At 39.7% G+C, this 14,606-nt stretch overlaps 1 protein-coding gene across 1 annotated transcript; it reads left to right on the top strand.

Moving 5' to 3' along the window:
* Positions 1-700: 700 nt before the first annotated feature.
* LOC149192500 (protein LATERAL BRANCHING OXIDOREDUCTASE 1-like) lies at positions 701-14,486 on the top strand. The gene is made up of 3 exons (XM_089406398.1): positions 701-1,069; positions 14,109-14,237; positions 14,340-14,486. The coding sequence occupies exons 1-3, from the start codon at positions 701-703 to the stop codon at positions 14,484-14,486; spliced, it is 645 nt and encodes a 214-aa protein (XP_089262524.1).
* Positions 14,487-14,606: the final 120 nt, after the last annotated feature.

Below are 14,606 nucleotides of genomic sequence, written 5' to 3'. Positions count from 1 at the left end.
TCTCTAAACATACACCAATATTATCTCACTTAAATAACTTAAAAGGATATAACTTAATATCATATAAGATATCTAGCTTATATTAAATCTATTATCATAAATATTATAAGTATATAGAAAGTAATTGCTACTATATATTACTAAGAGTGAATATCATTTTTTTACTGCAATTACATAAATTAATAAATAAGATTATATGAAAAAATTATTGTTAAAATAGATGTTAAGTGAAGTAACCATCAAATTTTTACTTCTATCTAATTTTGTGGTAAGAAATGCATAAATAATGGTGACTAATAACTCTAGGTAAGTATGGTAGAGAAAGTTACTTAAATTGTGGTAGTATTAGATAAATGCATTTATTTACATGAACATATGTTCATTTGTTTATATTAATTCATGTCATATTAAGAATGGTCATATGAAATTTTAAATCTAATGTAGACATATATAATCTTTAAAATAAATTTTATTGACTAGAAATTTAAATATAGATATATATATATATAATCTTTAAAATATTTTTTATTCAAAATTTAAATATTTAAACTCATTTATGAGCACTATAACATTTACTCTCTTCTAAATTTTTATCATTATTATCAACTACATGGATAATTGATAGCTCACAGCACAATTACCTACCAATAGTTCTTAAAATATGGCTTCTAAACTTTTGATAGTTATTGACTGGTTTGCAATGGCTTGTGGATACAGGGAGGCCTGCGAGAAATATGCAGAGGCCATGGAGAAGCTTGCTTTCAGATTGGTGGAACTCCTATCTTTGAGCTTTGGGTTGCCGGCTGAATATTTCAATTCCAAATTTGAGGAACAAACATTGGTTGTGAGGTTGAATCATTATTCGTCGTGCCCTGTGCCAGAGCTGGCACTGGGAGTGGGTGCCCACAAGGACGGAGGGGCTCTCACTGTGCTTGCTCAGGATGACGTTGGGGGACTTCAAGTCAAGCTAAAGGATGGAGAATGGATTGGAGTGAAGCCCATCCCCAATTCTTTTGTCTTCAATGTGGGGGATTGCATGCAGATGAGCAGTTTTTGTTTTTCCATTCATGTCTAACTAATTAGTACATGATGATGGCTACCCTTGAATTTTTATTCAATTGTGGACAACCAGAGCTGCGGCGACGCACGGCGACGAGAGCGCCTTCTCCTGGGACCAACCAGCTTTCAACACCAGCAGAGGACGCCAATGGATAGCTGCAGCTGACTTAAGGGACGAACCAGAAGCCTCCGTTCAGGCCCAATGATGGACGACTACAGGAAGCCAAATCTCCGCCACGTCCCATCTCCATTCCAGCCATAGCTTTCCCAAGTATGCGCATGAGGATTCTGCAGCTATTCTCCACGTTGTCTTAACGCTATCTGTCTTAAGCTCGAAGAACATGCATGCATGATTATTGTGGGCAGGACACATGTCTGCTTACAAGCTTAAGATCCCTCTGTGCTGAAATCCTATAAAACCTCTGCCCATTCTCTTGTGAGTGGTTTCGGCCTTTCGGCCTGTCGTCCCTCCTGCCTGGGACGGGGGGCTCGTGCTCGACTGCTCTTTTGCTCTAGTTTGTATAATTACCACTCTGCATATCGATGACGAACCCTGATATCCTTCGCTCGATGATCTTCTGGTGCTAAAATCTTGCATGTTGATGCTCAGTCACTTAAGATTTCTGGCGCTCTCGCTCGTGGTGGTCGCTCGCCGTAAAGGTTAGTACACTGCTATCTTACCTTGCATGTTTTTGTATACAATTTAGTTCCGTTCCTCGGTGATTTCCTTATGATGGGTAATATCTAGTATGTAGACTCGCTTTCTAGTTAATTGAGTACAGATATCTATACTTCATGATTTTCCTTTCTGGGTAGCCTTTCTTCTGGAGTGTCTGTTAAGATGCTAAAGGATTTTTTCCAAAAATTTAGGAAGATTATAGTTCTCTACAAGCCGTGTAAAGATGTTAGGTTTAGGATAGGTGAATGGTGGTGCATCTTTCAGATTTACTGCTGTTGCTTTGCATGTGATGAATCCCCATCTCTCTAGCTAGGCTTCTCAGAAGTCTCGGCTTCGAATCCTCTCAGTTTCCTGAAGCAGAATAGTCCTCCTCCCTAATTTTCCGGAATATTTCCTGTTCCGATGGCCGGTTTTTGAAATTTCAAATTCATATCGGTTTTGGGAATTGAAAGATCACCCTTTTGTGTCTGGATATGTCCTTGAATTTCTGCCAAATCCATGATATGGCGGCCTGCTGTTGCCATCCCAAAGCTATTTTCTGATCTCTTCAGCTGATACCACCTGAACAAGTACATGCATTAAATTCTGAGGGAGTTCTTCTGCCGTCCTTTTCATTCTCTCGACCTTTCTATAATCCTCCTGTGGTGTCAGAACAACTCCCTTCCATCTCCTATCTTCTCAAGGCATTTATCTACACAGCTCTCATCCTTACGTCATAAGTCAGAGAATTCTAATGCTTCTGTACTCTAATGCTTTGATATTCTGTCCAAAATCTTGCTGAAACCAAGGAAAGATTCTCTGGCTACGTATGGAGGGTGGGTCCGACTCAGCTGCCACCGAGGCTCTCATCAGGGCCACCATGGAGGCTAAACAGGCATGGGGAAATGCCACCTCATATGGTGGGTGGCAAGACACTTTGGATGAGGTGGCTGTTAAGCCGTCTCGTCAAAAGGGTGAAAGGAAACAACATCTCTCCCATAGAGAAGGCAAGGCGGAACAAAAGGCTCAGGTCCCGCGTGACCGCTATAATAAGACGCACAACCCTGTCAAGACAACTGCCCCGCCTTCTGCAATCAAGCTTGATAATATCCATCTTACAGAAAGGATTGAAAGCCTCCAAAACCTCGCCCTTGTAGGTAGATGGCATTTCCCCGTGATGAATGATGCAGACATGAGAAAATGGATTGCCATCCACTGGAAGCCTGTAATAGGATACACTCCTGTGATATCAAACCTTATGAAAGAATGGTATTGTTTTCACTTTCTTGCTGCTGGAGATGCCGAAGCCATTCTTAAGGGTCCATGGGTGTTTAGAAGAAGCTTCCTCGCTCTTTACAGGTGGTATATTGGATACGACCCATTGAAAAATACTCCCTCCAACAACCTAATATGGGTAAAACTTCCAAATCTTCCCTTAGAACTATGGTCTAAGGAAACCCTCGAGGAGATAGGAAATGCCATTGGCAGATTCGTCTATGTAGACCCTTGGTGCTTGGGTGAAAAGGATAAAAGGATTGCATGGATTCTCATAGAAAAATCCTACAGAGGGGGATATCCAGAACACATTGAAATAGCCTGGAGGGACCAGTTAATTAAGCAAAGATTGGATTTCTGGGGCATTCCATTCAGGTGCGCTGCATGCCATAAAACAGGCCATTTGATCAAAAGCTGCCCCCAGCATAAGCGCATTAAAAACAGGTTTCTTCGACAAAAGGAGAGCAGAGTTTTATCCTCAGCCAGCTTATCTTCTACAGAGTTTTTGGCCGACGACCTCCCCAGATCACCCAATAATCCCTGGGTCTCATCACAGGACCCTCCCTTATTTTCAAGGCCTGGCAGCCCTACAAATTTCGAGGATCAACTGCCTAATAGCCCTTTGGCTTTCCAATGCCACCCCATCTCGGAACCAAGAAATGACGAAGTTGTTCCGGGTCCCTATAATACTAGTGATTACCCCATTACTATTGTAGTTATACCCCTTATTTATATTGTTGTGCCCCTATTACCCAGATATTGTTATTTTTGTGCCCCATAGAATCCCTCTGTTGTTATTTTTGTGGCTTTATATTATTATTGTTAGGTCGGCTGGATTATATTGTGACTCCTTAGCCTCCTATATATAGAAAGGAGGTTTTGTCATTTGTATCATCCAAGAATTGTTCATTTATGTAATGTAAAGGAGGTTTCCCCCTCGAATAGGCTGAATTCTAAGGCGTTGATCTATCTTTTCTATATTTTCTTGAGCTGGTTTCATAACATTTGGTATCAGAGCTTTGGATTCTAGGGTTTCGCTGCTCCAAACAGGTCATCGTGGCATTTTCACTATAACTTTGTTTCTGTGACGTTTCAGAAGTCGCAAAAAACACCCATTTGAGAAGAAAGCACGCTGAACCTTGGATCCGAATTTTAGAGCTTTTTGTACGATATTTGCAGAGATATGATCTGAGGAAGTTGGTCTTTTTGCAGACTCCTGAATTACATTCAAAACAGGTGACCTGGGGAAAATCGTCATAACTTTCTCTCTGGGGATCGGATTGAAATTTCATAAGAAGGTATAGAAAGAGGATGGACTTTAGTTTCTTGTGTGTGTGTTTCAAATTCAAAGGTTGAAACAGTGATGCATGGTATGTCGTACAAGTTCGCTCTACTGAACCAGTCTAAAAGCAAGTCACTATGGGAGATTTCACATAACTCTTCCTTGGAGAATCCAATTTGGCTCAGACTTGTGGCATTGGAAAGAGAACACAAAAGACTACTACAGGTAGCAATTTTAGAATTGGATGATTCGAAATTACAGAGATACATCAGATTCAATATCAGGCTTCTATAAAGTGAAAAAAGGTGTGTAGTTTTTTTTAAATTTTTGTGTAAGCTTGGTTTAACGGAATTCAAAGGGCATAGTAAAGCATTATTATCGGTAACTGATGCCCCGAGGAAAGAAAATGCAAACACCTAGTAAGGAAACTGAAAGCTCTAGCATGACTCATGAAGAAGAGGAAGAAATGCTAAATGATATATCAAAATTACAAGAACAAGTGCAACAAATGTCATTCTCACAAAAGCTAACAGAAGCTAAGATAAGTGGCATGGAATCTAAGATAAATGGCATGGAATCTAAGATAAAAGGCATGGAAGCTAAGATGGATGATTCAAAGACAGATTTGAAGAGAGACATGGCAGATTTGAAGATAGATTTGAAGACAGACATGGAAGAATTGAAGAAGTTTCTACAAGAAAGGGTCACTAATGGTGAAAAGGTAGTAAAGGAAACTCATGATGAGAACAAAAGAAATGTTAATCATGATTCCATAGACGCTAATGTTGGATCAAAGAATCACCATATTCCAAAAATCGATATGAGGAAGTTTGATGGCAAGGATCCCGCCACATGGATATTACAGATGGAGCAATTCTTCGATCTCAATAATGTGCAAAACGCACAAAAGGTACGTATGGCAACTGTATATTTGGAACCAAATCAGTTTGTATGGTATCAATGGCTTTGCTCTCGTAAACAATTTATCACTTGGGAAATTTTTACGGAAGAATTGATAGCACATTATGAAGATACAAAAAGCAACACTTTTTTTAGCCAATTGATAAGTCTCAAACAAAAGGGTTCAGTAATGGAGCACATTGAGGAGTTCCAAAAATTGAACATAAGGGTAAAAGATATTCCAGAGGAGCATAGGATTGATGTGTTCATAGGGTCTTTAAAGGATAATATCCAACATGATGTTCGCCTTTGGGAACCTGATTCATTAGAGAAGGCATTCAGGTTAGCAAGAAAAATGGAAAGCAAAATTATGGCAACCAGGAAGCATACCACTCACAACTATAAAGACGGAAGTGTTGTTGCCCCTAGTCTTCCACAACCTATAAGGTTGACACCACAACAATTGGAAGAAAAAAGAGCAAAAGGGCTTTGTTACAGTTGTGATAGCAAATACACTAAAGGTCATAAGTGTGCTGAGAAGAAATTATTCTACATAGATTGTGAAGAGGAAGAAGAAAAGGAGCAAGAAAGGTCAAAAGAAGAAGATATACTCCAGGAACAAAGCCTAGATGAAGAACAAATAAATCCGACCATATCTTGTAATGCATTGGCAGGAATTACCACTCCTCAAACCATCAAGATAGAAGGACAAATCAAGAAGAAAAAGGTAATAGTGTTGATTGATTCAGGAAGCACCCACAATTTTATTCATTGTAGGGTAGCAAAAGAATTGAATTGCTTCCTATATCCAGCACCAGAGTGTCAAGTGATGATTGCAAATGGAGGAACAATAAATTGCTCTGGAAAGTGCCATAATATCAAGCTATCCATGGGAGAATATGTATTGACTAGCCCAATGCTTTCCATTCCAATGGGAGGTGTTGATGTTGTACTAGGAGTCCAATGGCTACAATCCTTGGGTACAATAGCTTTTAATTTTCAAGAACTTTTCATCAAATTTTCTACGGAAGGAAAGGAAGTTGAATTAAGGGGTATTGCAGGGAAACCAGGAAAGATAATCAGCTCTAATGGCATGACAAAGCTTCTAAAAAAGGAGCAAAGAGGTGTAATTGCACAATTATGTTCGCTAGATGTTTCCACATTGGAATCATCTATTTCTCCAGATCTCCAAAAAGTCCTGGACAATCATTCCAAGGTATTTGAGACTCCCAAAGGTCTCCCACCTATGCGTGATCATGATCATGCTATTCATCTGATTCCAGGAAGTGTTCCTCCAAACATCAGGCCGTACAGATATCCCTATGCCCAAAAAAGTGAAATTGAACGTATGGTTGCAGAAATGCTAGAGGCTGGTATAATTCAACCAAGTCAAAGTTCTTTCTCAGCTCCAGTAGTATTGGTGCACAAGAAGGATGGATCATGGCGCATGTGTCCAGATTATAGGGAGCTCAACAAGCTCACTATTAAAGATAAGTTCCCCATTCCTGTTATTGATGAATTACTGGATGAATTGCATGGATCAATTTACTTCACCAAGTTGGATCTTCGTTCGAGATATCATCAAATCAGAATGAAGATTGAAGACATTCCGAAAATGGCATTTAGAACTCATGAGGGTCATTATGAATTTTTGGTCATGCCTTTTGGCCTTACCAATGCACCTTCAACATTTCAAGGTTTGATGAATTCAATTTTCAAACCATTCCTTAGAAAATTTGTGTTAGTATTTTTTGATGATATACTAATCTACAGCAAGTCTTGGAAGGATCATGTTGAACATGTTGACAGGGTGCTACAACTATTGGAGGAGAAACAATTATATGCAAAAAGATCCAAATGTTTCTTTGGAGTCCAGGAGGTGGAATATTTGGGTCATATTGTATCTCATGGAGTTAAGGTAGACCCTAGCAAAATTAAAGCCATTAAGGAATGGAAAATCCCCACATCCATAAAGCATCTGCGAGGATTTCTTGGGTTGACAGGGTATTATCGCAGCACCTCTAACAACATTATTGAAGAAAGATGCATTTTCATGGACTCCGGAAGCAACAAAGGCCTTTGAACATCTTAAAGAGGCAATGTGCCAAGCACCGGTCTTAGCTACACCGAACTTCACAAAAACCTTTATTGTGGAATGTGATGCTTCAGGAAATGGAATTGGTGCTGTTCTAATGCAAGATGAAAGACCCATTGCTTTTGAAAGTCGTCCAATCAAGGGAAAGTTTTTAAGCAAAGCTATTTATGAGAAGGAAATGTTGGCAATACTCCATGCACTTAAGAAATGGCGACCCTACCTAATGGGAAGACACTTCAAGGTAAAAACGGATCATGATAGCCTTAAATACTTTTTAGAACAAAGATTATCCTCTGAAGAGCAACAAAAGTGGGTCACAAAGATGTTGGGTTATGACTTTGAAATCATCTACAAAAAAGGGAAGCAAAATGTGGTGGCAGATGCACTCTCAAGAAAGGATGAGGATGTGGAAGCATTGTTGTGTGCCATTTCTATTATCCAACCAGATTGGATAAACGAAGCAAGGGAGGAATGGAAGAATGATGAAGAAGTGTGGGCACTTATTCGAAAGCTACAACAAGATTCCAGTACTTCTGATACATTTAGCTGGCAAAATGATTCGTTATGGTACAAAGATCGCTTATACCTCTGTAAGAATTCCCAGCTAAAACAAAAGATTCTTATGGAATTGCACACTTCTCCCTTAGGAGGGCACTCAGGATTTTTAAAAACTTACCACAGGGTTAAGAAGGAATTTTTTTGGGATGGCCTTAAATCAGATATTCAAAAGTTTGTGGCAGAATGTTTGGTTTGCCAAAAAAATAAAGTTGAAACAATTAAGACACCGGGTCTATTACAACCTTTATCCATTCCAAGCCAACGTTGGGAGGAGGTTTCAATGGATTTTATCACAGGTTTACCCAAGTCTGAGGGAAAGAGTGTCATCATGGTGGTAGTTGACAGACTTACCAAGTATGCACACTTTTGTGCATTATCACATCCATTTAAAGCCAGTACAGTTTCTACTGCATTTATGGAAACAGTTCAAAAGCTACATGGAAACCCAAAGATTATTGTAAGTGACAGAGATCCCATTTTCACTGGAAATTTTTGGACAGAATTATTTTCTTGTCTTGGTACTCAGTTAGCTCATAGCTCATCTTATCATCCTCAATCTGATGGGAAAACTGAGATAGTAAACAAATGTTTGGAAGGATATCTTCGTTGCTTTGTATCTGATAAACAGACACAATGGGTCAAATGGTTGCCTCTGGCTGAATGGTGGTATAACACTTCCTTCCATACAGCAACAAAAATGACCCCATTTATGGCACTTTATGGGTATCAACCACCATCCATCACATCATATTTAAGAGAAAATTCTAAGGTTCAGGCAGTGGAACATCACATCGAACATCAATACAAGTCCTCCAACTCTTAAAGGATAACCTCGTGTTGGCACAAAATAGAATGAAACAACAGGCAGATCAACATCGCAGTGAAAGAAGTTTTGATGTAGGTGATTGGGTATTCCTACGGCTACAACCATATAAGCAAATGTCCCTAAAGCAAGCTAAGAAGGATAATAAATTATCACCAAAGTATTATGGTCCGTACAAGGTGTTGCAAAAGATTGGTACTATGGCATACAAATTGGAGCTTCCTGCAGCTTCTCGATTGCACCCAGTTTTCCATGTTTCATGTTTAAAGAAGGTTATAGGTGACAAGCTCCCAATTCAAACAATATTGCCAGAACTTGATGAGGAAGGAAAAATTTTATTGGAACCGGAAGCAGTCACAAAAACAAGAACTTGACAGCTACGAAATCGATCAATTTCAGAGTATCTTATCAAGTGGAAGAACTTATCCGCTGAAGATTCCACATGGGAGGATGAGAATTTTATGCAGAAGTATCCAGAACTACTCAAGCGTTGAGGACAACACTTTTTTGAAGGAGAGGGGCATGTTGGGTCCCTATAATACTAGTGATTACCCCATTACTATTGTAGTTATACGCCTTATTTATATTGTTGTGCCCCTATTACCCCCATATTGTTATTTATGTGCCCCATAGAATCCCTCTATTGTTATTTTTGTGGCTTTATATTATTATTGTTAGGTCGGGTGGATTATATTGTGACTCCTTAGACTCCTATATATAGAAAGGAGGTTTTGTCATTTGTATCATCTAAGAATTGTTCATTTATGTAATGTAAAGGAGGTTGCCCCCTCGAAGAGGCTGAATTCTAAGGCGTTGATCTATCTTTTCTATATTTTCTTGAGCTGGTTTCATAACATTCCCCTGTTCCCATGATGGTAAAGGATTTTTCCTTTGGATCGATCCCCATCCCTATTTCATCCTCCCCCCCATCGCCTGACAAAACCCTCCTATCCCAGATAAAAGGAAAGGATCCATGTCCGTCTGTAACTCCTGTTAACTCCCCTTCTTCGTCCCCAATTAACCAGACTGATAGCGACTTGGACTTCCTTCTAAGCAGAAAGTCTCTTGAATTAGAGCCTTTAACCATCCATAAGCCCAGGAATCAGGCCTCGCCCCTCATAAGCCCGGAATCGGCAAAAAACATAACTGTCAGGAAAAAGACTCGAGGGGGTAGCAGGCACTTTAGAGGCAGAACTACTGTCACCGAAAGTGGGGTCAGGAACCTCTCCTTGATTGAAGTTCCTATTTATGGTATGCCGGATCCACAGCCTCTTAGAGAAAATGCGGTTGGTGAATCCTCCAAATGACTCTTATTGTCTCTATGAATATCAGGGGCCTCGGCGTTGACCCCAAATTCCTAATGCTGAAAAACTTTTTTTACTCTTCTAGACCGGGAATAATTCTTATACAAGAAACAATGCACAGCTGTGAGGCATCTATTTCCTACTTCAGGAAGATGCTACCAACATGGTATATGGTAGCTACAGAGGCTAGAGGGCTATCAGGAGGTTTAGCAACTCTTTGGGATCCCACTCGAATCAGGGCCAAAGCATACAAATGCTTTGCAGGGATCATCATCTCTGCTTCCATCAGGGGCAAAAATTTTCCTATAAATGTTCTAAACATTTATGCGCCTTATAAAAACAGAGCTCCGTTCTGGGGAAAATTTTTCTCCTCAGAAATTTTTGATATAGATCATTTGATAATTGCAGGTGACTTAAATACTACTTTGAGCTCTGATGAATGCTGGGGACATTGTAGGAAAATGGATTCTCTTGCAGATAGCATTAAGCTCGAACTCCTTAACAAGAACTTGGTGGATGTCGTCCCTGGGGAAATGAAGCCGACATGGACGAATGGCAGAACTGATAAGGCTTACATTGCGAAAAGAATCGATCGATTCCTAGTGCATGTTAGCATTATAGACAAGATGGGAATGCCTCATTCATCAGTGGAGAATGTATTAGTGTCCGATCATAGACCAATTTTGCTATCCTGGCCGGTGAAAGGTTTCAAAAAGGGATACCCGTTCAAATTCAATCGATCTTTCCTACAGGACCCAGCCTTCAATGATCTTATCGAAAATGCATGGAAGGAGATGTCAGCAAATGCATTTCTCCCCCCGTTCCTCACATTTCGAGACAAGATGGCTGCTTTGAGGAAGATTGTAAAGAAATGGGAAGTGGGAAAAAAGGAAAAAGATAAAAAGGAGCTGCTGTCTATCCAACAGGAACTGGATTCCATTCTGAAAGAAGCAAATGCTAACACCCTCTCTTTCTCCATGAAATGTAGCATTCGAGAGCTTGAAAGGAAAAAATTGGAGTTATTAAAGCAAGAGGAATCCTTCTGGCGGCTTAAAAGCAGGGCAACATGGCTTCAAGAAGGGGACAAGAATACGAAGTTTTTTCACAAGTTTGCAAGTGCAAGACGTGACAAAAACTCCATTTGGAAAATTAAGAATGATAATGGAGACTCTTTTGTATCACAGGAAGACATTACTAGGGAGGCTGTAAACTATTTTAAGAACCAATACAGCAGAAGGAATAATGTTGCCTTCCGGGATATTCTGTGGGGTATTGAATTGGTCCCCCAAATGTTCGGCGAAGATGAAAATGAGGCGTTGTTTCAACCAGTAACAGAAGAAGAGCTTCTTGGAATCTTGAAGTCTTTTAAGAAAGATAAGAGTCCTGGGCCGGATGGCTGGACAATTGAATTCCTCACTCATTTCTTTGACCTCATCAAGCATGATATCCTAAGGATGGTGGAAGCGTCGAGGATGTCTGGTAATATTCATCATATTACTTCTTCAACTCTGATCGCCCTCATCCCAAAAAAAGTGGAATCGGAATCGTTTAATGACTACAGACCGATATCTCTGTGCAATATATCTTTCAAGATTATCACGAAGATTATTGCTGAAAGAATTAAAGGAATTCTGGCTTCCTATTTGACAAAGGATCAATATGCTTTCCTAAAAGGCCGGAACATCCTGGATGCTGTAGCTAATACACAGGAATGCCTCTCTTCTATGTTTGCTCAACAATCTCCAGCGGCCATCATGAAAATAGATTTGCAGAAGGCATTCGACTGCTTAGATTGGGGATTTATGGAATGCCTTCTTGCAAAGATCGGCCTCAAGTCAAGAAATAATTGATGGATAATGGCATGTATCGAGAATGTGAACTATGTGGTTATTGTTAACGGGTTTCCCTCTCACTTATTTCAAGTCGAGAGAGGCTTGCGACAAGGATGCCCTCTCTCACCTCTCTTGTTCATCGTGGCCATGAATTCTCTAAGTATCCATATCAACAAAGCAGTGGCTGAAGATAGATGTAAACCCATAAAGATATGCAGGCACATATTCTCTTCACACAACCTCTTCGTAGACGATGTTCTTTTATTTGCAATGCTTTATAGATCATCGTGGATATGTTTAAAAGATATTCTAGACAGATTTCAAAGAGCTTCCGGACTCCTTATAAACAAAGAAAAATCTCTGCTATATCACAACGATGTCGACTTGGAGACGGTGAACTGGATTTCTCAGCTCTTTGGTATAGAATCCAAATCGCTCAAGCAAGGCCTCAAATACCTTGGCTTCCACCTTAAAGCAAAAGGTTACTCCAAAAATGACTGGCTCTGGTTGACAAAAAGACTTTTCAAAAAAATCTCTGCATGGGAATTCAGGAGTCTATCCTTGGCGGGCAGGGTCACACTTTCTCAAGCTGTTTTATTGCAGATGGCGGTTTACTGGGCTCATCTATTCTTCCTTCCGGTAAGCATAATCCAAAAGATGACCTCGATCACGGCAAACTTCATTTGGGGAGGAAGTTCCGATCAGAGGAAGTTTCACCTATCTAAAATGGACAGAATTTCATTGCCAAAGAATCTGGGGGGATGGGGACTAAAGGATTTGAGAATTTTTGGCAAGGCACTTTTGTGCAAATCGCTCTGGAGAGGGATTTTCGGGGACGGGCCATGGAGCGAGACTATTAAACAGAAATATTTGAAAGGTAAATGCCTGGAATTCTGGTATAGAAATGATGCAATTGGAATAAAAAAAGGATCGGCTATTTGGCTTAGCTTCAGGAAAGTTGAGAAATTCTTCTTGTCAAAACTAAGATGGAGGATCCACTCTAGAAACAGGCTCATCATTGGTCTTGATCCTATCGCTTGTAGTCACAGCTACTATCTACCAGAAGATCTTTTATTTGTCCTTCACAGAATTGGTGTTTTCACTTGGGACAAACTCATCTCGGATTGGTTAGGCCTTATTCCCATATGGAAGGATGCTAATGACATTGGTCTGCCGGCTGAACTCTCTTCTACATGGAATGTGGTTAAAGCTTCCTTACAGGCAAGCGGGATTATTCGCGGGGGACTAAATGACCACCTAATTTGGTCCATGTCAAATGCTTCTGCGCCAGCCAGAGTTAAAGACATCTACTCTGATATCATCTGCTCAAAGGCTTCGAGCTCTGCCTTAATTTTCCCGATGGCTCTATGGAAAACAGGATGCCCTCCTAGAATGATCTTTTTTGCATGGCTGGTATTCAACAACAGAAATCTGACATGGGATAATCTGAGGAAGAGAAATTGGCATGGACCTAGCAGGTGTTCGATGTGCGAGTCAGAAGAGGAGACTAATCTTCACATGTTTTTTCAATGCAACTCCTCACAGGAAATCTGGTATGAGCTTGCCATTTTATTTGATTTTCCTCTTAATGTCTTTGTTTCTGTTCATGCAGCCTTTCAATGGTGGAGTACTCAATGCGAGTCAAGGCACCCTCTTCTTGTTATCATGATCTGGTGTGCTTGGAAGTGGCGGAACCATAAAATCTTCAGAGATTCCAAGGTTCCCTATAAGTCCATTTTGCACTGTATCAGCTCAATTTTTGACTCTGTTTCAAGCAAACAGGCCTAAATCTTCGGGCTTAGCCAATCTTTGCTCTTTTCTTATGATTATAATGATAAGCATATGTATCCATGAGTACTGTCCCTTTTCATCTAGATTCATCTACTCTTTTTTCTCTACAGTCTCCATATTATGCTGTGCTATATGTCATCCATCCTATATGCTTCTTCTCAATGATGTCTTGATAGGAGCTGCTCAAGTCATCCTTTTGTATCCAATCATGGTTTTTTTATATTGACTTAATATAATCTATGATTCTTTTTCTTCTGAGAAAAAAAAAAACAAAAAACAAAAAACTAATTAGTACATGATGAATTCTCATATGAAACATGCTTTAACAAAAAGGTTAATGCAATATATTTTTGGTTAAATACAATTCACTAGACTGGAAGTGAAATATATTGATTTCTGAGTGATCATATATAACTGAATTTACAATCATTCTGTCAGTGGTGGTGAGAAGTAACTTATTTTGTTTTAAGCATCTTATAGTTTTTATAGAAACAAACTCACAAGATCAAAATTAAGATTTCTGGTGTGCAGGTTTGGAGCAATGGCAAATACGAGAGTGTAGAACATAGGGTGGTTGTGAATGACAAGAAGGAAAGGTTCTCTTTCCCATTCTTTCTTTTTCCTTCGCATTATGTCATGATGGGCCCTGTACCTGAGTTGGTCAACCAGAAAATTCCGCACAGATATAAAGAATTCAGTTGGGGGGAGTTCTTCAAGAGGAAAAGGGACAGCAATTTCAAGAATTTGGGCCCTGTACCTGAGTTGGTCAACCAGAAAAATCCGCACAGATATAAAGAATTCAGTTGGGGGGAGTTCTTCAAGAGGAAAAGGGACAGCAATTTCAAGAATTTGGGCACAGAAAATATTCAAATCCATCACTTTTCTATTTCCCAAAATTCTTCTGAATAAGATCCTTACCATATTATGTTTAATGTTTTTGTGCTTTTGTATTTAACCACTTACTTATTTAGTTAGTCTATCTGTAGTAGTTTGGTGTCCTCTAGGGTTGCAAATTTGTCTGGATAACCT

This window comes from Pinus tabuliformis, chromosome 2_2 (genome assembly GCF_031772625.1).
Source record: "Pinus tabuliformis cultivar Carrire ecotype Pingquan chromosome 2_2, CPIR1, whole genome shotgun sequence".
NCBI classification, from domain to species: domain Eukaryota; kingdom Viridiplantae; phylum Streptophyta; class Pinopsida; order Pinales; family Pinaceae; genus Pinus; species Pinus tabuliformis.
Note: the sequence above shows the minus strand (reverse complement) of the source record. Positions and strands in the feature narration are given on the sequence as shown.

What these genes read in the sequence shown, in the direction of transcription:
- LOC149192500 (XM_089406398.1), top strand. Translation starts at nt 701, where the DNA reads ATGGCTTGTGGATACAGGGAGGCCTGCGAGAAATATGCAGAGGCCATG. An exon ending in GTTTTTGTTTTTCCATTCAT is followed by an intron (nt 1,070 to 14,108) that starts GTCTAACTAATT and finishes TCTGGTGTGCAG; the next exon opens with GTTTGGAGCAATGGCAAATA. An exon ending in TGGGCCCTGTACCTGAGTTG is followed by an intron (nt 14,238 to 14,339) that starts GTCAACCAGAAA and finishes CCTGTACCTGAG; the next exon opens with TTGGTCAACCAGAAAAATCC.